General features: G+C 38.4%; 1 protein-coding gene across 1 annotated transcript; it reads right to left on the bottom strand.

Moving 5' to 3' along the window:
* Positions 1-424: 424 nt before the first annotated feature.
* LOC140246245 (5-aminolevulinate synthase, erythroid-specific, mitochondrial-like) lies at positions 425-21,494 on the bottom strand. The gene is made up of 11 exons (XM_072325700.1): positions 21,125-21,494; positions 18,019-18,162; positions 13,773-13,883; positions 12,640-12,871; positions 11,947-12,131; positions 8,132-8,311; positions 6,588-6,752; positions 5,781-5,881; positions 5,566-5,604; positions 4,645-4,773; positions 425-3,732 (listed from the first exon to the last, which is right to left on the bottom strand). Exons 1-11 carry the CDS (start codon positions 21,291-21,293, stop codon positions 3,385-3,387), a joined length of 1,803 nt encoding a protein of 600 aa, XP_072181801.1. The 5' UTR covers positions 21,294-21,494; the 3' UTR covers positions 425-3,384.
* Between the last annotated feature and the right edge of the window lie 601 nt (positions 21,495-22,095).

Raw genomic sequence — 22,095 nt, 5'->3', positions numbered from 1 at the left:
GCTTTTGAAAGTTTTTAAAGGACTGATGTTCTGCTCTATCAATATTTGCTATTTTCTGCACATGACACACAATCAAATGTACATCAACATCTTTCAGAAACACTTCTCTAAACAGCAAGCAGTGGTATGAATTGATAATCTTGAAATAATGATAAATAGGTTGTGCTCAAGGAATATGTTAATTTTCAGGGTACTCTGGTATTTTCTTCATTCACATGCATGTGAGTGTGTGTGTGTTGGTGTGTAAAAAATATTACAATAAATTGTATGTAATTTTATGGCTAAAAATCTCATGAAATATGACCTAAACTGTGAAAATAACCATCTCAGGAACTACTAGAATCACACCATCTTCACTCTTTGTAAGAAGCACAACATACATAAAGTTTCCAAAGAAAGGAGAACAAATGGATACCATGAATAGTTTCCATTAATTCTATTAATCTGTATTTCATATAATATGTTTCTCTTTCTGAATAAAATAAATATCTATTTCTGTTGATATATCATCACAGCAACAGAGTGAGGGTAAGTGTTGCCAGCAGATCTTGTGTTGACAGTCACATCCTACAATGGATAGTACATCAATGACTTCTAGATACGAACAATGGTTAACAAGTGGATGCATCATCATTCACTTTATGAGACCAAGTACAATATTCATGTACCAAGGTCCCCCTTTCCAATTTGTGTGTACAAGCTGCTTTCTGGTGTGCATATTGGATGAATGAGGCTTGATGCATAAAAATGGGTGAACTGTGTAGTATAATATGCGTCTGCAAATACCGCATAAGTCCTGCGTGTTCCTATCAATACAATGACAGCATGAAGCTAACATATGAAATGCAAAGAAATATTTGATATATTAATGCAGTCATAACATCAGCAGCTATTTGTTTGTGTTTAGTTTTTAGAATGCTTTTTCCTCATTTTTTGAGGACACTACCAGTAATCCCTGCAGAAAAATTCACGCTGCAGTACAACTTATCGGGGTGAGAGTCCGTTTCTATTCAAAAGTCAGCCAAGGAAATTAGGAAATATATCTTCTTGTGTTCTGAACATAAGCATTTATACATGGACTTCATGAACCAATGCACAAATTATTTCTTAAATCTAACAAATAATAACATTGTTCTAGTTGACAAATACATCATTTAAGAGAGAAAAATGTCATAAACATAAAAACAGGCCATCCCAGACGCTGTGCTGATTGAGAACTGTAGCTTTCAAATAAAGGCTTACACCAACAGAAATGAAATGCTAGACGCAGCACTACGGGATTCTCTCTATGTAAATGAAACCAACATTCCCTACTCGCATATGTAGACAGACACACACAACAGTGAATATCGCTAATATTCAAGAGCATGTTAGATGTGTTTAACCTTAACAGTTGCCCATGAATAACAAAAAACTTTAATACTGCCTATAACATAAAAACCCCTATCATGGAAAAGGTGACAAAGACAAAAGACTTCCAAGTTTGCTCCATTCTTTTTTCTTTTTTTTTTAAATGTCTTAACTAACAAAAAATAGTTACGTCTACAGAAATTGCAAACAAAGACAAAAAACTTACATTATCACTTTTTTGGAAATGATGCTATATATCTATCGGGTAATTGAATTAGTCACTGACTCAACTATAATTTCTATCAGAATCTTAATCAATCTTCATATCAAAATCAAACTTAACATGACCTAGTCAATTACTATTCACAAAAACCATGAAACCTCTATTGCATATTAATCCATGAGCAATTAAAATCATACTGCGTAACAATTCAGCCAGCTACGAGGAACATTTTTTGCAACATCTCAACACCAATGCTACCAAACACTACAGGTACAAAAGTTGCATGCTTGACTGTTACTAAATGGCAAGCAACGCTGGTTGAATTTCTTGATGATAATTGCTGTATCAATATGAAGAGAAACAAAGATGAAATGTTTAAAGCTAATGATAAACTTTGAAGCTCATCAATCATCCATGGGTAGTACCAGTCAATTCAATGACAGACTTCTCTGCCCAGTTACTTCATGATATACAAAAGAGATGTCAACATTGCAGTAAACTGCTTCAATAAAATCTTTCACATTCTTAAGTACTATTAAATCTCTTTAAAAGAATTACATAAACTGAGACATAAAAGGTAAAATTCTTATTGATTCTACTTCTTTTCTTATATTTTTTTTTTAAATGTTTGTGCTTGTTTTATCCATTATCTTCTTCTTTTTCAAATTTTCATTTCCAAAAGACCTTCCAGTTATAGAATCATGCTCAGACCTTACAATCTGCAAATACATGTGATCCATAAGGTGTTTTCTTTGGCCCATGCCTGGTTTTTGTATTTTCAGTCAACATTTCAGACACATTTACAGTTTTCCAAGAGGGAGGAAAACAAATGCATAGTAATAGACTTCCAAAAACAGCAAATGTGACTGACGTTCTTGCCAAAACTAAAAGAAAGGATATCAAAAAGACAGGCTGGCACGTAAAGAAGCTAAATATCATTGTAGTCATCTTCTAAGTATATTTATGATTGATGTAGATATGAATTTTATAAAATCATTTTCAAATTCATGTCAAGATGATCGATTAATGTAAGCCTTTAGGACAGTAAAAAGTATGAAATACTACAGATATTTATGCATCGTTGCCACCTGTCTGAAAAAGAATGCCAAAAGATAAATGCCTAAATCATCGCATTTTTCCCTCCCTCCAAAACAATTCATTATGAACAATAACGATGCCATAGTAGGAAAACTTAGAGATTTTATCATAATAAAAGTGAGGAGAAAATAACTATAGAAAAGAAAGATGTTGTCCCTACTGTATTAGAAGGGATAGTTTATGATCAGCTCATAGAGCATGATTCTAGAACTGGCTTTCTTTCAGTGACCTGTGGAGGTATTCCTTCCTCTCACACACGGTACAGTTGAGTGTTTCATGGTGTAAAGGGCTGTCAAGTGTCTACAATACAAGAGATCACACACCCATCATGTGTGCCTAAGGGTCCTTATCACAGGCACATGACAAGATGTTCATCACTTACCCTGGCAGATAGACGGAAATGTTAGCGATTACACGAGAACATATACCTGCAGAGTGCTGAAAGCTGATGAAATGAAGGGAAAGGAATAAGATTCAGGTAACGCGAGCAGGCAATGCCCGAGTTTGCCTGTGAAACGTATTTACGGATTCCTAGCAGCAAACTATTCTTTATAATCTTTTCCTCATTTCTACAGCTTTCAAACAAACTTCTTTTAAGTATCTGCGAGGGCGTACTTTCCAAATATTCATACGACTGTTGCACAATACCATGCTGATGAACACCTCCTTTACACCACTCCTATCCACTCAACTGTACCTTGCCCCCCACGGCCTCAAGCTTTCATACATGTCAACCCCTGGTTGAGGCGCAGGCCACAACTCAGCTGCTTCGCAAGGGAGCGCTCGCGTGCAGACAGCTCCTCAAACTTTTGCGGGTTCTTGCAGAACTCGCACTCCTTGGGGCAAACGGGCTGGTTGAAGCGAAGCCCACTCTCCGCCCACACCTGGGACAGCGAGGCTACAAACTTGTCCATCATCTCCGGGGTGTGGAACGGGGTCGGGGCAACGCGCAGCTTCTCCTCCCCAGCCGGTACGGTCGGAGGGTTGATGGCCTGCACGTAGATGTGGTGGTCCTCCAAGAGTGAGTTGGCAACACGGGTGTTGGCTTGGGGATTACCCACCTGCACAGGATGGGGAAGCAAAGATCATAATGAAGAGTAGATGGAAGAGAGAGACATAAGCTGGGAATGGTGGAAATATTTTAAAGCCTCCATTTATCTGTGTTCCGATAGTCTGCTCTAAACACTACCGACTGCAGCCACTGTAAGAAACAATTGCACATATCATAGGATACTGCTTGAATGAAAGAACTGGCTCATCATAATCTTGAATGAAAGAACTGGCTCATCATAATCAAGACTTCTTTACTGTCATACAAAAGATAAGATATCAATGATAGCCCTCCTGACTATGGTCATTAAGAGGCACAGGTCTCTCAAACTGGACTAGACAATCATTACATCTGGCTGATGCTAACTGTAAAACCAGAAATTTTTGTGTGCATGAAACTTGCCGAGATTCACGAAAAATCAAATGCTCACTGAAGTTTTTCTCTACACGATGCAATGGATGCCACTGGCAATACGCAAACATTTTATGCTGTGAAAAAGGCAGTCGACTCCAATTTGCATGTTTCATGCTCTAAATGTTTAAGATTTTTCAGTTTTCATACAAGAACTTGACAAACAACAAATGTACTTCTGAAATATTACTCATGTTATACTGGCACTTGCGCTGTCAAATCATGGCTTTAAATGAGGGGAATGAAATTTCATGACGTGTTGCATTTTTCAGAGGAAAAAAAAAAAAAAATAAATGGAGAAAGAATATCATAACCAGAAGAGAAAGGACTAAAAAGAAAAATACACATAAAGGAAGGCGTGAAAAACAAACAGAGAAAAGAGAATAAGAAAAGCAGCAATTGGAAATTATTTACCCTACACCAATGGTGAGGAGGCAGAGAAAACAAGGAAACAAAAATATGAAGAAGAATATAGTGACATTAAAGGTGAAGAGAAATTTTTGATGCTCACATGAATAGGTATGATGTGGCTTGGGCAGTGAACGACTGGCAGTCCGGCAGCTATCAGCTTTCCTCGCAGCAGGGACACCATGTCCTGGTGTCGCTGACGCAGATCCATGCCTTCCTTGCTGGCAAGAACCTGGAGCAGGACAGGGAGGGAGAAAGAGATAGTCAAATCGATGAGGGGTGAACCTATTGCGCCTGTTTAACTGGATCATCGACATTTGTGTGAAAGAAATAAAGGTGGATATGCTAGTGAGTTTTGAAAATGCCTCCATTTTAGTCCAGACTGCTTACACATCATCAAGTCAAAATCAATCACACCTCTTCATTTGGGAAAGCCATATCCTGTAAGTCTATTGAGACGTCTCATCTAACAATTGCATCTTGGCATCAATGTAAGACGAAGAGTGTGTGGGATGAGATTTCTTGTTACATCACATATCCTACACCAGCCTCTGACAATCACCTTCATTGTTTTGTTTTGATTTGTTTTGTTTAGTTTTTTTTTTTTCAAAGAGAAAAAACATGAGTTTCCAACTGATGGCACAGTACTCAATACATCTGTAACTATTACAGATGTCAAATATTTTGTGGGCATAACATTTTGCGCATCTGGAGTTGTATGACAATTTAACGCATGGTTGAATTTGCTACAGAGAAAGCGAATAAGGTATTGCTTGCGTGTGCTCCGAATACAAGTGCTCCGAATACAAACGTGTATGTGCACATGGTCAGCTGGACATCTGAGTGCAATCGCTGCCTGCCCATGTTGCATGTACAATTTGTATGTACATTGCTCTCATATTTAGTACCAAAAGGGTGATGTTTGGGCGAGTTGTTTAAATTCATGAAAAAAAAAAAGCCCTTGTGAAATTCAGTATCGGCATAATCTGAGCCAGTGAAAAAGACACTGAAACGATAAACTTACGTCAATGGATGCTAGAGCTCCGGCCAAGACCATGGGTGGTGGGTGGTGGTCTGATTATTGTACATATGTTGATGTATATAATTTATTTCGTATATTGCATGAACCTTTTGTAAAAGTGTAGACAATATCATTTTATGATATGTATACTTTGCATTACGTTTTGATTTTCTTTGATTGGAAATAAACTATGATTGAACCATGAACCAACCATGTGGCAGGGAGGTGGTAAATATAAATCCTGCGGCATAGCTGCGCACCATGTCCACAAGGTCTTTATCCCCGGCAATGTAGCCTCCTATCATGCCATATGCCTTGCCTGCCATATCGAGAAGAGAATAGTATATTGCATTATCAACAACTAATCTAATGAGAGAAAGTTTTTTTTTTTTCTCCTTTCTTTCTTTTACTCCTTTAAAAGTTGCGATCTTCAGCAGGTGTGAATGTGCTTGCATCTGTTTTTTGATGTGCTCTGGTGTGATCCCATAGTGTAACAGATTTAAATCAACGATTTCAATCATACATAACCACATGCTGGGTTTCTAGAAGATAAATCCATTCTTTCCTCTTTCATTACAGCACATACATTTCTTAAGATTTTTTTTTTTTTTTTTTTTAATACCAAAGTTAAAAACAAATCAGTCATAATTTTGACACCCAGTAAATTGCTGTAAGGCAAACCGAATATTTAATTGTAGCTATCCACATATCTTTGACACAACCAAGATGCGTAAAGCTTTTTATATCTCAAATGTGATGCATTTACTGATCATATTTGAATCAATGTTCCTTTCACAACTATTTTTATTATTATTATTATTTTTTTTAAATTGGTAGACAGTTAACTTCTCTTTCAGGACAGTAGTGAAATGCAATATGTGCATCTGACGGAAGCATATTTCATGCACAAACGTTACCTATAACATCTGCATCTAGGAGACACAAAGCAAACTATTGTACCAGGCTATATGTGGCTATCTTCATTGGCCCTTTCAAACAATTTTAAGTGCAAAATCTTGTCTTACCCAGGGTCCCAGATATGATATCGATGTCATCCATGCAGCCATCGCGTTCCCCGACACCGGCGCCATGGCGACCGTACAGGCCCACTGCATGGACTTCATCCACGAAGGTGATGGCGCCATACTTGTGGGCAACGTCGCACAGCTCCTTGAGGGGACATATAGCTCCTGCAGATTGGAGGTGGTTAAGGAAGAGAGGGTTAATGAGAACTGGGTTACAATATGATTTGTTTCTTTCTGTTGCTCTTGTACTTTCAAAGCCAACACTGGTGCCCACGAGTCACAGTACTATCTGTAAATTAAAGAGACAGCACATCTGGTTCCCATAGGCAAAACTTCAAAATACAGCAATCACAGCTTCAACGATGCAGTAATTCAGTTTCATTATTCTATGCTTTCATTATACAACCCACAAATGCCAAGATTGCACATTTCTGTTTTTTCCCCCAAGCAAATTTCAATGCAGCAATTCAATTGACCAGTTTATAAACACACAAGTGTTTGCACACATTGAAACCAATGGTTGTTTCTGACAGCCATGAAGCTTGCAAGATGCCTGCCTAGCACAGCAGCAAACTGGATTCCAAGTATTGAAAATCATTAATTACAGATGGCTGGAACAGCATGTTGCTAAGTCCTCAAAAACAAAATATCCTTAACTATGCATACATCAGCGAATGAGAGACATGCATTACAGTAAGGTGCATATTCCACAGCCCCCAATATTTGCTGGTCCCTTAACCCTATTCTAACTGGGCTATTTGAGACCAAGTTTTTACTGGGGGGGTCAATTTGACCCCCCTTCAGATCTCGGCCGCCGATCACACGATCGCCGCAAAATTTTGCCTGAACATAGAGCCAGATGTCAACTACAAGATTACATGGTCATACAATAGAAAAATTTTAATTTCATATTTTTTAATAAATTAATTATGCAAATTAACGCATGAAATCATATTTTCACCAATAACTCCATCAAAAAGACGGAAGGATTATTAAATTTTTGTGTCAGAGTTCCTCAAGACACATCAAACAATTTTCCAGTAAAAAAATAGCGCAATCAAAATCATTTTCTTTTGTTTTTTATTGTTTTGTTAATTTCTTATGTATTTTATTGTTTTTTCGATCTTTTGTTTTCTATTGTTTTTTTGCCAAAATTTGTTGGAGGCACTTTTTCAAGCTTATCTACATTAGAATTGATTTATTTCAATGGTTAAAAGTTGAAATAATCTAATTTATATCAATTAAACAAAAAAACACAGTTTGCATTGGATTTGCACACGAAATCATGAATTCGAGCGTTTTTCGGGTTGACATGCATATGCAAAACATTGCCTAACTTCAAAACGGTGTACCCGGACGTCGCAAATTTGGTCTGAAAATATGCGGGAGACTCGAATGAAAAAAGTCACGAAACGACGCGGCAAAATCTTTGCGTGTTGCGGAATCATGGCGCGAAACGTCGAGGGGGGGTCAATTTGACCCCCCCCCCCCAGTTAGAATAGGGTTAACATCAAGTCATCCCCCATACATGAACATTTGCTCACCTGTCATAGAATGGACGGTCTCAAAGGCAACTATCTTGGGCACAGTTGGGTCCGACTTGCTCAAGAGCTCCTCCAGGTGCTTGGGGTCGTTGTGCCGAAATATAAACTTGGGCACGCGACTATTTCGTATACCTTGGATCATGGAGGCGTGATTCCCCTCGTCCGAGTAGATCTCACAACCTGGAGAGGTAAGCAGAACAAAACATTGCAAAAAATTAACCCTAACTAGGCCGGGCTATTTAGGTAGATCATAGAGCCGGGGGGGGGCCTCCCAGGCCCCCCCTCCAGATCTCGCCCGTCGACCGCGTGATCGCAATGAAAATTGGCACACACATTGCCTGTGACGTAATCTAAAGTACCACGAAGTTAAATTTTTAAAAAATTATCATTTATGCTAAATTATGCTAATTTATGCATAATGATGCATGAAATGAGACAATTTGGTATGAATCACTAAATAAAGCTCAAAATGAGCACATTTTTTGTGTAAATATTCTTTTTAGTGTCCTGAGCAAATATAAGAGAAAAAAATTGTGCCATTACAAAAAATTTTTAAAGTATTTTATTGTTTTTTGAATTTCTTATGTATTTCTTTGTTTTTTCGACTTTATGTTTTTCATTGTTTTTTCGATGAAACTTGTCCGCGACATTTTTCCGAACAAGAAAATATGTTATGAATTGATTTTAATCAATAAAACCCTAAAATAATCATGCTTTTATGAAATTTGCCTGTAAGCACAGTTTGCATTGAAATTGTACACAAATTCACGTTTTTGAGCAATTTTTGGTCTGACATGCATGTACATATTTATGCACAACTTCGGAACCGCGCGCCCGGGCATCGCAAATTTGGTGTAAAAGATGCGGGAGACTTGAAAGAAAAAATTCATGAAACGTCGCGGCGATAGCTTTTCGCGTTAGCGATACATCGCGCGGAACGTCGAGGGGGGGCCTCGGAGGCCCCCCCCCCCCGGCCTAGTTAGGGTTAAAAAGTTATTGATGGAACTCAAGTAATGAAAATGATTATTATTGGAGCTACTTCGTATACACATACTTGATTTTAGTATGTGATGGCAAAATTGTGGGCAGGGCATTAAAAAAAAAATGTTTCTCCCTTTTCCAAATTGGGCATTAGGGCATGGGCCCCATACTTCAAGTAAAGCAAGTGCCCATTCATTTTACTTGCCTCACAGTGACTATCAGTTGCCCCAGGAAAGTTGCAAGTTAGTATGAAACTAAAGTTGTCAATTATTTTGGACCTCTAATTATCCAACCTTTCAAGAGAACTGTACGTCGTAAAAACTGAAATAGATTATCATATCACAGGAAACTGCAAGCAATACACGTATATCATTTCCTCCTGTTAACCATACTAGCATCATTAAGCAAAGCAAAAGGCAAAACATACTCAAACAAAGGTGGCACTAAAGGCAATTTCATGTGAGTTTTAGACTATGTCGAAGAATTATGAGACTGAAGAATAAAACATAAGTTTAAAGGAGGGGGGGGGGGGGGCTAGGTGAGGTTTAAAGAGCTTACTGATGATTTGTCAGAGAAAGAGATGGCAAAGAGGCAAACTGTGTCCTTGACTTTAACAGTTTAACAACTGCCATCACAGATAAATGATTAACGAGGTTATTACGAAGTTCAATATTACCTATAAACAGTCACATTAAATTTCAATGGCTTGTTATGAGTCTCTGCATCTTGTCAAGGACAATTACCACAAAGCCATTATAAACATGAATTTTCTGTTTCACTCACTTTTATGAGGACGACATTTCCATCTGTAGAGTTTCACTCCTACAACATATGCTATGAAATCACATCTTTAGCTTAAAACTCCTTATATTACACTGGAGATAAACTCATTATTTCTTGACCACATCGTGGCCTTATTCTTTATAAAGCTTTGGTAAACTGTAATGTATTGTAGAGTGTAAGAGATTGAATACACTTCATTATTATTTTGGATATTCTTTTATTTGCTATTCTTTTCACCCAGCAGCTCCTCATTACAACATCACCTTTCTCCCCTAGTTGTGTGTTTTTCATTTGTTTGTCTTCTTTTTCTTTTTCTTGGTGGGGGGGGGGGGGGGGGGGCTATCCTTTCAATAAAACCAGTGCAATACAGCTCACGCACTCAGAATAAACAAGCTTTAACATGATATGAGTGCCAAGGAAGGATTGTTTAGAGGTTGTGACAGGTCAGGTCATATGTCACCTGTACCCATTACACTGTCAGAGGGAGAAACACGGACACGTAGCCAAGGCACATAAACTGAATTGCGTCTGGGAAATTCTTATCTAGAGAAACCGTAAATCAAAGTAATAAAATGACAGAGGGATGAAGAGAAAAGGGGGGGGGGGGAAGGAACTGTGAAATGAGAGTTATTGCCAGCTAGACATTCGACCTGGGGGTGGTGATAGATGAGAAATTCTTTCACACGGGGAGGAATACGAGGCAATACATTCTGTTAGCAGTAATTGCAGTCTGTGTGAGAGCTTGCAGTATCCGTTGTAATGCACTTTGTTCATATTGGCAGATTGGTCTGATACTGAATACTGATAATTTGACAGGCCAATTTTCATTCCTTTAACCGTAAAGGGGCCGGGCTTTATTGGCTATGCTCAGACCGGGGGGGGGGGGGGGGGGGGGGGGGGGGCGGATTCCGCCCCCCCCTGAGATCTCGGCCATCGGTGGTGCGATCGCGATGAAATTTTGCATGCGTGAGACCCGCATCATAATCTACAAGATTGTGTTATAAGATTTTTTGAAACAATCAATTTCTAATTTTAATTAATTAATTATGCAAATTAAGCTCAAGGTGATATTTTAGCTTAATTAAAAGCATTGAGAGTCTAATTTGTGATCTGTGAATCTGTTTTAGCATATTCAACAATTGTACATCACAAAAACTTCCAAAACTCATTTCAATTCTTATGTATTTTATTGTTTTCAGAATTTCTTATGTATTTCTTTGTTTTTCAACTTTTGTTTTTTCTTTGTTTTTTCATTGGAAATTGTCACTGACCACTTTTCTACCATAATTAGCACAAAATTAATCAATGAAAGTGATTAATTGTAAAAATAATCAGGTTTTTATGCCTTTCATGACAGAGCACTGTTTTCCATTGGAAATGTACACAAAATCACAAAATTGTGCCCGTTTTGGAGCGACATTCCGTTACAAAAATGGGCGTGGCTTCGCAAAAGTATGCGCGGACGTTGCAAATTTGGTCTCAAAAGTTGCGCGAGACTTGAACGAAGAAAGTCAAGAAGCCTCGCGATGAGGCCTTCTCGCATTACAGAATTATAGCGCGAAACGTCGAGGGGGGGGGGGCGGATTCCGCCCCCCCCCCGGCCCTTTTAGGGTTAACCTCACGATATTTACAATGAACGTACCAGTAAAGACTTTGAGAACGTGCAAGCACATACATTGTGTAACAGCATCTAGGGAATAATGTTCCTCTATTATTCATTTCAGTGAACAGCACTTACTATGTCAAGTGCTTTAATGGCCATGATGTGGCAAATTCTTAAGAAAATATCACATTTTATCAGCACACTCTGAAGGAAAATCAATTGCAATCCTCAAAGAACTATAACATTATACTGTTGATACTAATTGTACTCTTTCAATATGAAACTACCTTTATAAGAAAACAAAAAATAATTTCTGCCATCATTCAGTGCAACTAATAAAATTGCTTCCTTGCTCATTGCCTGCCTAGAAGGAAATATAATAATCATGATGCACACAAATGATTCAAATTTGACTTTAAAAAGAAAGAAAGAAAGAAAAATAACGAACCTGGCAAAGACTTGGCAAGGGTGAAGAGAGTTGAGTCATTGGCCACATAGCAGGAGGTGAAGACAAGACCGGCATCTTTATTGTGGAGTTTAGCCAGCCGCGCCTCCAGGTTCTCATGGAACGTGGTGTTTCCCGAGATGTTACGGGTGCCACCAGCGCCTGTTCCGTGCTTTTCCATCGTTTCCCTGCATGGACACAGATCAATGGCATGACACTGCATTCAGAGCTTTACAAACATTTTGCATTCCTAGATTTCATAAGTATACTGGCAGTTATTTTACCATCAGCTTTACAAAGTGTGGCTGCATTCCTATTCCTTAACTGTCCTTGCTCATCATTATGTATTACAGCACATGTCAACTTGTCCACAAGTAAAATGGTAGATGGCATGGTGCATGCAAACCGTCATACATAGTTGTCCATGTGATCTAGATTAACGGACTGTTATTAATCTTACTTTTTGTGATGAACAACAGCATTCATCTGTTATAAAAAGAGTCAAATGAACCAACATTTCTCGCTACATATCATCTATAATAAAAAGGAATTATTAAACAACAATGTCAGATTCAGCCATTCTGCAAAATCTTCTTGTACGCAACATTAAAGTGTAGATGCACAAGTCATAACTGTGCCAGATTTTTATGTCATTCTTGGCAACTGGAACTGGATAAGCATATGCACAAAACTTACGCCACGGCCTGCTTCACTTTTGGGTGCCGACTCATGCCCAGGTAGTCGTTGCTACACCACACGGCCACGTGGTGACCGTCGTTGTGGAGGAAGCGCTCCCCGGAGTAATCGTAGGCATAGGGGAAGCTCTCCGCCTCGCGGTTGACGCGCTTGAAGACGCGGTAGGTGTGGTCCTGCTTCTTGGCATTGACAAGGCTCTTGAAGCACTTGGTGTAGTTGAACTGTCCCTTCTCTGTGGACACCAAGTACATCATGAAAATACAATGTAACCTTTAATCCTTTGCGTGCTTTGAGTGCCGACTGGCACAGAAAACTCCATAGGATTGTGCACACTGTCCATAGAAACGAACACTGAAAAGGTTAAAGAGACAATCCACACTCCATGCAACCTCACCATCTGACATCTTGGCAGTGTTTCATGAAACTTGTCAGTCACCGACAACTGTTCGAAGCCACTGAAATCCTTGCATTTGATCACACTAGAGCAAATCTGTCAGTGAAAATCACTTGACAATCACTTGATGAAATGTCTTCCACTTGACTGCTAGTATCACTTGCACTCTGCAGTTAATTAATTCTCATTATCAAGTGTAAACCTAAAATAATTTATTATGACTGCTCATCAACTGTGGACGCCTACTTTTTTAGGTCTGCAGAAGCACAAACAATGTTTGCGTCCACATTTTCTGAAAATTGTGAAAAAAAAAATAACCACTGAAACATCGTCAAACATGATTCTTACAAACATATATGAGCAGATTCTGAAAAAAAAGTGTAATCTTTTAAATGACATAAAACTCAATTTAAATGGACTCTCCAGACCTATCTAAATAATAAATACATGTAGGAAGTACACCCGCTTGGAAAGTGTTGCTGAAAAAGACGCTTTGTTAGGTCTATTCACATGCTTAATCTCACCTAGTGATGCTTTGTGCACTGTGCATTACAAGAGCAAGATGACCTCAAAGAGGATGACCCTCAATACTTCAATATATGGCTGAGTGAGGGCTTTAGGTAAATTCCCACCGATTTAATACTTGACAGCAAACATACATCTCAGACATTAGTCCCCAAAATGATTCAACCACAGTACATAAATTCTACTTTCAATGCACCTGTCAACATACACGTACCTGTGACAAAGTCTTCCTTATCGAGTGGCTTAGGCTTGGGCTCCGGCTGGGGTTGTTGTTTTGGAGAGACAAACACTGCATCACTAACGCAGGCTGTCACTTCTTCCACGCCTGTGCACCAAAAATGAAATATTATGCAGAGATTAGCATTTTTACATCAACTTGCCTCACCGAAGAAGGACCAATTAATTAAGGGGGAGGAGTAATGGGGGCTGCAGCCTTACAAGCTTGTGGCTCTTTTCACCCCCCCCCCCCCACCCAAAAAAAGAAGAAAAAAAAAAAAAGAGAGACAAAATAACAAATTCAAAAGGAAGGAGAAATATGTGGTCCCTGCTTAATAGCTGGATCAAAACAAAAACATGTGGCCTTTCATATTCTCTTTCCTTTTCTCACTTCCGTATTATTGTACCAGGACGATATCCTTGAATGGCTAAATGGACTTCACAGGAAAAGGTACGACACTTGGCATCATTTGCTGTAGATACCACACTGTAAAAAGAGATACAGCACATTATACAGCACCGTTCTCCTCGCTTTATTATGTACCATTAGCTGTACTTCAATCCACACAGAGAAAAAACTAAATGCACATAAATGACACGGTCATTTTTCACTTTTTGTCAGGCACATATGTCTGGCATTGACCCATCCTTGTTGGAGGAAAAAGCACGGCATGTACATCCATAAAGAAGCACATGTCATAATTATAAATATGGGCCTTCACTGTTTACGAAGGAAGTACCACTTGGCATTAGATGATGTACATGTTTGTGAAGAAAATATTGTGTGAAGAAGCCATACTGACATAAGGACCCCAACCTGGTTTCGGATTCCAGTCATTTCTGATATTAAGTATAATTGCCAGGAAAAACTGGTCACAAGATTGATGGTCATTAACTCATCCACAGATGGTTTGTACCATGCATTAATTCAAGGCAAATAATTAGAATGCCTGATAATGTAATGTGTATGTAAATACATATGTATGTGCCCTCAAGTGTGTATCTTAACAGCTAGGCCCTAAATGTATGTGAATAAGCTGAGCATTCAGAGTTATGGCGCAGAACTACAAACTATGTTTTGCTTTTAGTCTGTCTTGCTTTGACTAAACTGCACAAACAAGGTTATTGTTGCAACAGCTCAAACCTGCCAAACACATGTACCCACACTCTAAATCACAAGAATCAGTCCCTTTAAAGGGATGGTACTGTTTTGGTTTAGATGGGGCTGCAGGTTTCCAACTTTGTGTGTCCGTGTGTTTGAGAGATAATGAGAAACCTCTATGAAATATGAAAAAACAAACAAACATGTACAGTAATTCTTAGAGGAATTCATGGTTTATTTGATGAAAGTTGGTCTTGATAAGGCTGACATATTCAAAAAATTGATCCTACTATTCCTAGTGTAATAAAACGTGACAGGCCACGACTGTTATTAGGATCTCGTCGTTTCACCTTATTTTTGGATATCTCAGTCATTTCAAAACCGATTTAAACTTTCAATTCCCCTTTATGATAGAATTGTATGCTCTTTTTAAAAATTTCATAGAGTGGTTTCTAAATATATCACAAAATGTTAGAAGTTGAATCCTCACCTCAACTAATATTACACTGTACTCGTATACCATCCCTTTAAAGCCAAAGGAGAGCACTGGGACTCATTACTGGGATGGCGAGCCATACAGTGTCCACCATTAAGAAGTTGACACTGTGCACACAAATGGCGGAAAAGGTCACAGGGAATGATTTGAAACCGCAGGGTCAGAGAGAAGCACCTGCGCCTGGTAACATGAGTAGCTGCTATTTGCACATGACGACAATTCTCAGGAAAATACAGCGTGTGGGAGTTGCAAAGTCTTCCCTAGGACTTTTAGTAATATCATAGAATATTTATGTTGTACCAGGCACGTACAACAGTTGTATATATAGTACCAGGTACCACGGTAGGAGTTTATAGCACCATGTTGGTCATGGTGCATCACTAAAAGCATTTGCACATCTACAGTAGATGTTACTACATGTACAGTACATGTATGTGTAATATACTCGGATACTGTACATATTAAAATTGACTACTGTGTACAGTGTAGATGCAGTGTATTGTAATCTGTATGCTGTAATATTCCATACAAATGATCACAATCTAATGCATTATGCAGTAGGACTGCAATGATGTGGAATGTTTATACAACATAATATCAATTCAAGTTTTAATACACTCTTGATAATCTCACATGTATGGGTAGAGTATGACATTGTAGAAATTTTGAACATACATACATAAATGTACATGTACAGTGTAGCACGGTTAGGGATGTGTACAATGTATCGTAAATGTACAGTAATGTGGCGTTTTATTTCACAATGAAAATTGACCCAAGCACCTTACAGATGGCACACCATTTTTGGAACTTTTTTCCTTGTTTTCACAAATTTAATGTTAGGGATTTGAACAATTCGTTAAAAGATTGAGAACTGTAACATCCATTACAAGTACAGTTGTACTTGTACTTCCCATTTATTATAAAGCTGTGTGGGAAATCCTGAATAGAAGATTTTTCATCTCAAGTGGATCATTGACTGTGGAACTGCATAACTCTGAATTGATATTAAAAGGGGAAAAAGAATTTTTCTCCCCTCATTTGTTGATTATTGATTTGTTGATTGAAACTAGAACATTACAGTATCCTGTGTTGAGGTTTAAAATCACAGAATAAACATATCATTTCTGTGCACGTTGCAGTATGTACTTAGATTGTACATTACTTACATTGTGTGTTACCTATGGCCCCCCCCCCCCAAAAAAAAAAGAAAAAAGTCAAAACAGTCTAACACCGCTATATTGTCATTTTGGAAAAAATAAGCACATGCAGATCATAAACTTTTCTACCCTTATCAAAGTTATAAAGTGTCAGAAGGTTTGCTCATGTGCCTGATAATAATCTGGACAGTGGCCCCACCATAGAAATTACGGTAGTGTGAGGTTTGTTTAGTCTACCGGTACTTTTACATTGCAGACTGCACTGTACAGTGTATTGCAAGTCACACATATACAGTGTAAATAGCACGGTTATTCAGCAATTTAAACCTCAACAAGGGATGATCCAAGTTCTAATTCCAATGTATAGATCCGCAAATGACAAGGTGAGAAACCTTTTTTGCCTTATCAGTTCAGACTTAGTGTATATGCAGTCCCTTAGCAAATGATCCAATTGAGGTGAGAAACCTTTTTCCCTCCTTATCAACGTTGAGTGTTCGACGATTTGCTCATGTGCCTAATGATAACCTGATAAGTGACCCTGGTATGGAAATCAGTGCGAGACAATTTCATTATCCTACGGACATTGCAGACTGTATCGTACAGTGCAGGGAACCTTTATTATCAGCAGCTACAACAAACTTTGGCACAAACCTTCTACTTCAAGCCTGGCAAATATGTATTTACAGGGAATGTACTAATAACAGTAAAAGAAATTATGGCAAATCCTGATCTACGGGTCATATACACTGCAAATATTTGCCAGTGTATATGGTTTTCTTAAAGTATTTGCCAATCATTTAGAGGACACACACACCCACAGGAATGCATTGTACATGTGTAGCTCACACACACTACCAGTAGTAAGATGAAGAATACAGAGCTATCATGCCTTCATCATATCTACTGTACCCTTATTTTCCATTCGAAGCATACATTGTGTCTTCATAACGTGGGGGACAAGGCAGAAATTAGAAAGGGACAGTGGGGTCTGCATGTACATCGCAGCAAAACACTGATATTTGACAGAGCCTGCACACCTTAGTGGCTGCATAATCACTACACCTGAAATGTCCCCCCATTGTCAATGTTATTATGTATTCATGTACAATGTAGCCAGGGTTGCTGTATTTCCGAATTTGGGGGGGGGGGGGGGGGTGGAGGTTGGGAGGGGGGTCTCTGTCTTCATGTACCTGTTCCTGGCAGGGTCAAGGAGCAATGCAGTCTTATATCTTCTTTGAATGCTTTTGAATTGACCTCCTAAAATCTGATTCATTGATAATTTCCACACTGATATACCAGAACTTCTGCCATCTACAATGAATTCTATGTAACACCACATAAAAATCAGCATTTCAAAACATGCTTGATTTGTCCCCCCTTCTTCTTCTTCTTTCTAACATTCAATCTTTGAAAAAGGGCTCATAATTACATGTGTACATCACATCCAACTCCCAGTGCAAGATGTACATTGTACATAGGAGCTTACCATTCCTAAGATCTTTGGGAGGAGACTCAGAGCGCTCGTTGATGATGTCGGTGTCAACGACGGGAGAGAACTTCTTCATGCTTTCCATCTGGGCCAGGAAGGGGCACTTCCTAACAGATGCTGCTGTCGGTTTCTCGCCTTCATCTATGCATAAGTTGACAAAAATAGAAATGGCAGTACTCAGCAAATGTAAGTTCTCACGTGCACATCACCTGATATCATATGTCTCTTGGACTTTGACTTTCGCATTTGTACAATGTAACCTGTATCTCTTTGTTAAAATACTTGTGGTACACATAGAGTTACAGACACAATCTATAATTATGTACCTGTACATGTACGGGAACTGAATACTGTATTTCTGCAGCACTTGATGATATCATACTCTTTACTTTCTCAATGTGGGAATAACTAACTGGTACATTTGATATATTTGGAAGTATAAATATCTTTGAAATATGATTTTTTCCCCCCTACAATGTTGTATGTTTATGTAACAAAAGGTATTGAATTTTGCTGTGCAAGTGGAGTTGTACCTGTGCAATTGCATGTAAACGATCCTTGGTGCCATATTGGACAATTGTACAAGCAGTGACAAGTGTTTGAGAAATGGGATACAACATACATGTACAATTTGTACATGTACAACCATACATGTCACACTGCTATCCCAGTAAAAAGTGTGATAAGTATCACCAAACATGCAAAACATGCAGACCTATACAGTACACGATCAAATGAATACTGCATTTAGCACAATCAATTGTACAATGTACATGCCTTGTATTGTGTACACTGAAAGTGTACAATGTACTGTATACGCCGTTATTTTCGCGTACTATATTTTTAACGAATGACGAGGTCATAGACATTTTTGCGAGATGTTGTTTTCGCGAATCGACGCCGACGCTTACGTTAATGCTTTATTAACAAAGCGTATGGAGACAATTTCGCCTGTTGTTAAATTCGCGATCCAACTGCAATCCGCGAAATTCGCGAAAATAATGGCGTATACAGTACATGACACACCATGCAACACACATACATTGACAACCTGCATTGTAATTTGGTTTCAGTGATACATAATGTACAAATGTAGATATGTTTAATAGGAATCTAAATAACTCTACATATGGATGTTGACATAAAATCACCCCCTCGAGAAACTCAGAAATATAAATCAGTGATTCATCCTTTTCAAACATCTGAAAGAAGCAGCTATTATAAGTTTAAAGGGATGGTACAGTATTGGTGAAGATGAGAATTGGACTTTTAACTTTTTGCGAGATACCAAGAAAACACTTATGAAATAGTACAGAACATACCATTTTAAGAGGAATTCAAAGTTCATTTGATGAAAATGGGGTTTGGAATGACTGAGACATCCAAAAAGAAAGTAAAACAAAGTGATTGTAATAAAAGGTGGGTCCCACACTTTATCAGAATCGCTCTGTTTTGGATATCTCAGCCATTTCAAAACCAATTTTCATCAAATAAATGTTGAATTCCTCATGGAATTACATGTATATGCTCTTTCATATTTCAACAGAGGTTTCTCATTATCTCACCAAAAATGTTAGAAACCTGAAATTAGGTCTCAACCAAAACTATATGATCCCTTTAAAAACTACTGTTTTATTATCTATACATTTAGAGTGCCATGTATACAATGCAAATTTGTTCACGCACACAGTGCCTCTCTGTCAAGATTTTTATTGCTACTCTTAACTAAAAAAAAAAAAGACCTGCAAATTTTATGTCTGTACAACTATGCAAATAGAACACACACAAAAAAAATGTACATTTTGCGCATTGTACAATTGATGAACAATGGCTCGCCATTATGTCTCCGGGGACAATGGGCGTTTCTGGCTTCAAAGCACAGAAGGTTGAATATCACACAATGAATTGACAATTTTCACAGCACTTGCTTCCTGGTACAGAGGCACCCAAATCCAATGGCCAATCAGGTGGCTACGCCTTGATTCATCACACTCTGTGGTCCCATGTGAAACTGTACGACTATTGATCTCTGTAAGTTTAGCTTCCCTGTGGCAGATTTCTACCTCCCAAGTTCACTTGCAAACAGGTGCAACCTCATTTCCTCAGTTAGTTTTGACAAAAAAAAAAAAAAAATCCATGACGTTATCTTTTATACAAGTGTGAAAAGAATTTCTCACAATGTTTCAGCATTTTTTCTTTTACCAGCTGTTAACAGTCAATGTGGAGTGAGATAAGAACAACAAAAAGGAGAACTTCCTCATGAGCTCTCCTACAATTTGTACTTGTATTTATGGCAACTGATTGACAAATTGCCCTAGCTACAATGTATTGACATGCACGTAAAGAAGCACCAAATATTCTCCTGTTCACAGTTGTATACTTTGTGGTCCATCCTCCCTAATGAACACTTGTGAGCTACACAAAAGTATCTAAATGTGTAGAGCAAACATTCCAATGTAGTTGGGGTATCAACGAAAAGGCCCTTCAGGGTTACGTAATTTGCCGCCTGGTGTGCATTTGTACATTTAAGTGATAAGATGAAAGGCATTGGTATTCAAACTGAGCTCAAAATCAGTCTAAATTCTTCCTGCCTGTGCTATTTTTGTGTGCAACATCTGCATCTTATCATTCCACAGATAACTTTGAAACTAGTGTAGTTGTATTCTTAGCCGAGTTTAACTTGGAAAAAAATCCTTAAACAAAGAGAAAAGAAGAAACTCTTTGTCACTGCTGATTATGACACAAGAAAGACTATCAAATATTGAACCAAAGCAAAGATTGAGAAACTCACGAACACTTTGTCAATTATTTTAAAACTGTTTGAGCTGAATGAAAGACAACACAGTGGAGTGCCTGGTGTAAATCACTTGAAAACTATTTTTCCCCCCTTACATGTATATCCAATTTGTCACTGTACCTGGCATGTGAACTTGCATGTTTCCCCTAAATATGTACTGTGTTGTACATACAGTTGTACGTGTATGTACATGTACAAACGTGCCGTAGAATTGTACCTCATGCCCATCCTGTTGTAGACACTTTAGATGCCTGAGTTTACAAGAGGAAACACTTGAAAATACCATCTAGTTCTTGGCCTCCTTACCTTTGCTGCTCTCCGAATCCTGCTGGTTGGTGGATGCATGTCGAGACAGCAGCTGAGTCATGACCGGACACTTCTCGGCGTAGGAGAAGAGCGCGGTGCCGGCACGCTTGGCGTACCCCGTGGGGAGGTGCGTGAGGAAGGGGCACCTGAGTCGGGCAATGTGTGCCATCGTTGTTGGTCAGAGTAGTGAGGGAAGGAAGGGGGGGGGGGGTGCAGAGGGCTTTATAGAGAGCTCACTCGCTTTGGCAAGAGGGTGGAAGAGTGGCAATGTTGAGAGGGTGATGATGCTGATACAGGAATGTCTTGTCCTGAGAAGGCTGTTGTGTTCAGTGGTTCTGAGATGGCAGTGTTATTTTCAGCATGCAGACATCAAAAAATACCTGCAAACAGAGTAAGATAGAAAGAACTCCTTCATGACAATAAAATATTGTGAAAATCATTAACACAGTGGTATGCTTTCTTAGCTGGTTTTGCTGGTCTGTTTACAATACATGTAGGCCTACTTTTTTTTCTTTTACCATGGTCAGAGAAGTATGGGTTACATGTACAACTGTACTTGTACAGTACATGTGTATGTACAGTGTATGTACAGATTGATGTGACATTTATACTTAAGTCAACAACATTTTGGACTGATGCATTTTATAACACAATTTTATTCATATTTTTTTTTTTTTTTTAAATTTGCTGGCTGCAGTAAATAAGAAGGAAATAGATCCACTTCACATTTTTCCTATTGCATACTCATAGTGTACAAACATTTGTACATACTTTGTACAATGTACATGTCTGTAGGCTACATAACATTAATATAATGTAATTCAAACTTTGCATGTATGTAAAGTTCGTTGTATCTTGGAGCCCTGATAGCAGGCTCTAAAAAATGCATCGTCACAAAGTAGGAAGGACTTTTAATTTATTATTATGTACACAACAGATCAGTTTAGCATTGGCCTTTTTCAATAATCCAG

Source organism: Diadema setosum, chromosome 2 (assembly GCF_964275005.1).
Source record: "Diadema setosum chromosome 2, eeDiaSeto1, whole genome shotgun sequence".
Classification (NCBI taxonomy): domain Eukaryota; kingdom Metazoa; phylum Echinodermata; class Echinoidea; order Diadematoida; family Diadematidae; genus Diadema; species Diadema setosum.
The sequence above is the reverse complement of the archived record's forward strand: the minus strand, read 5'-3'. Positions and strand labels throughout refer to the sequence as shown.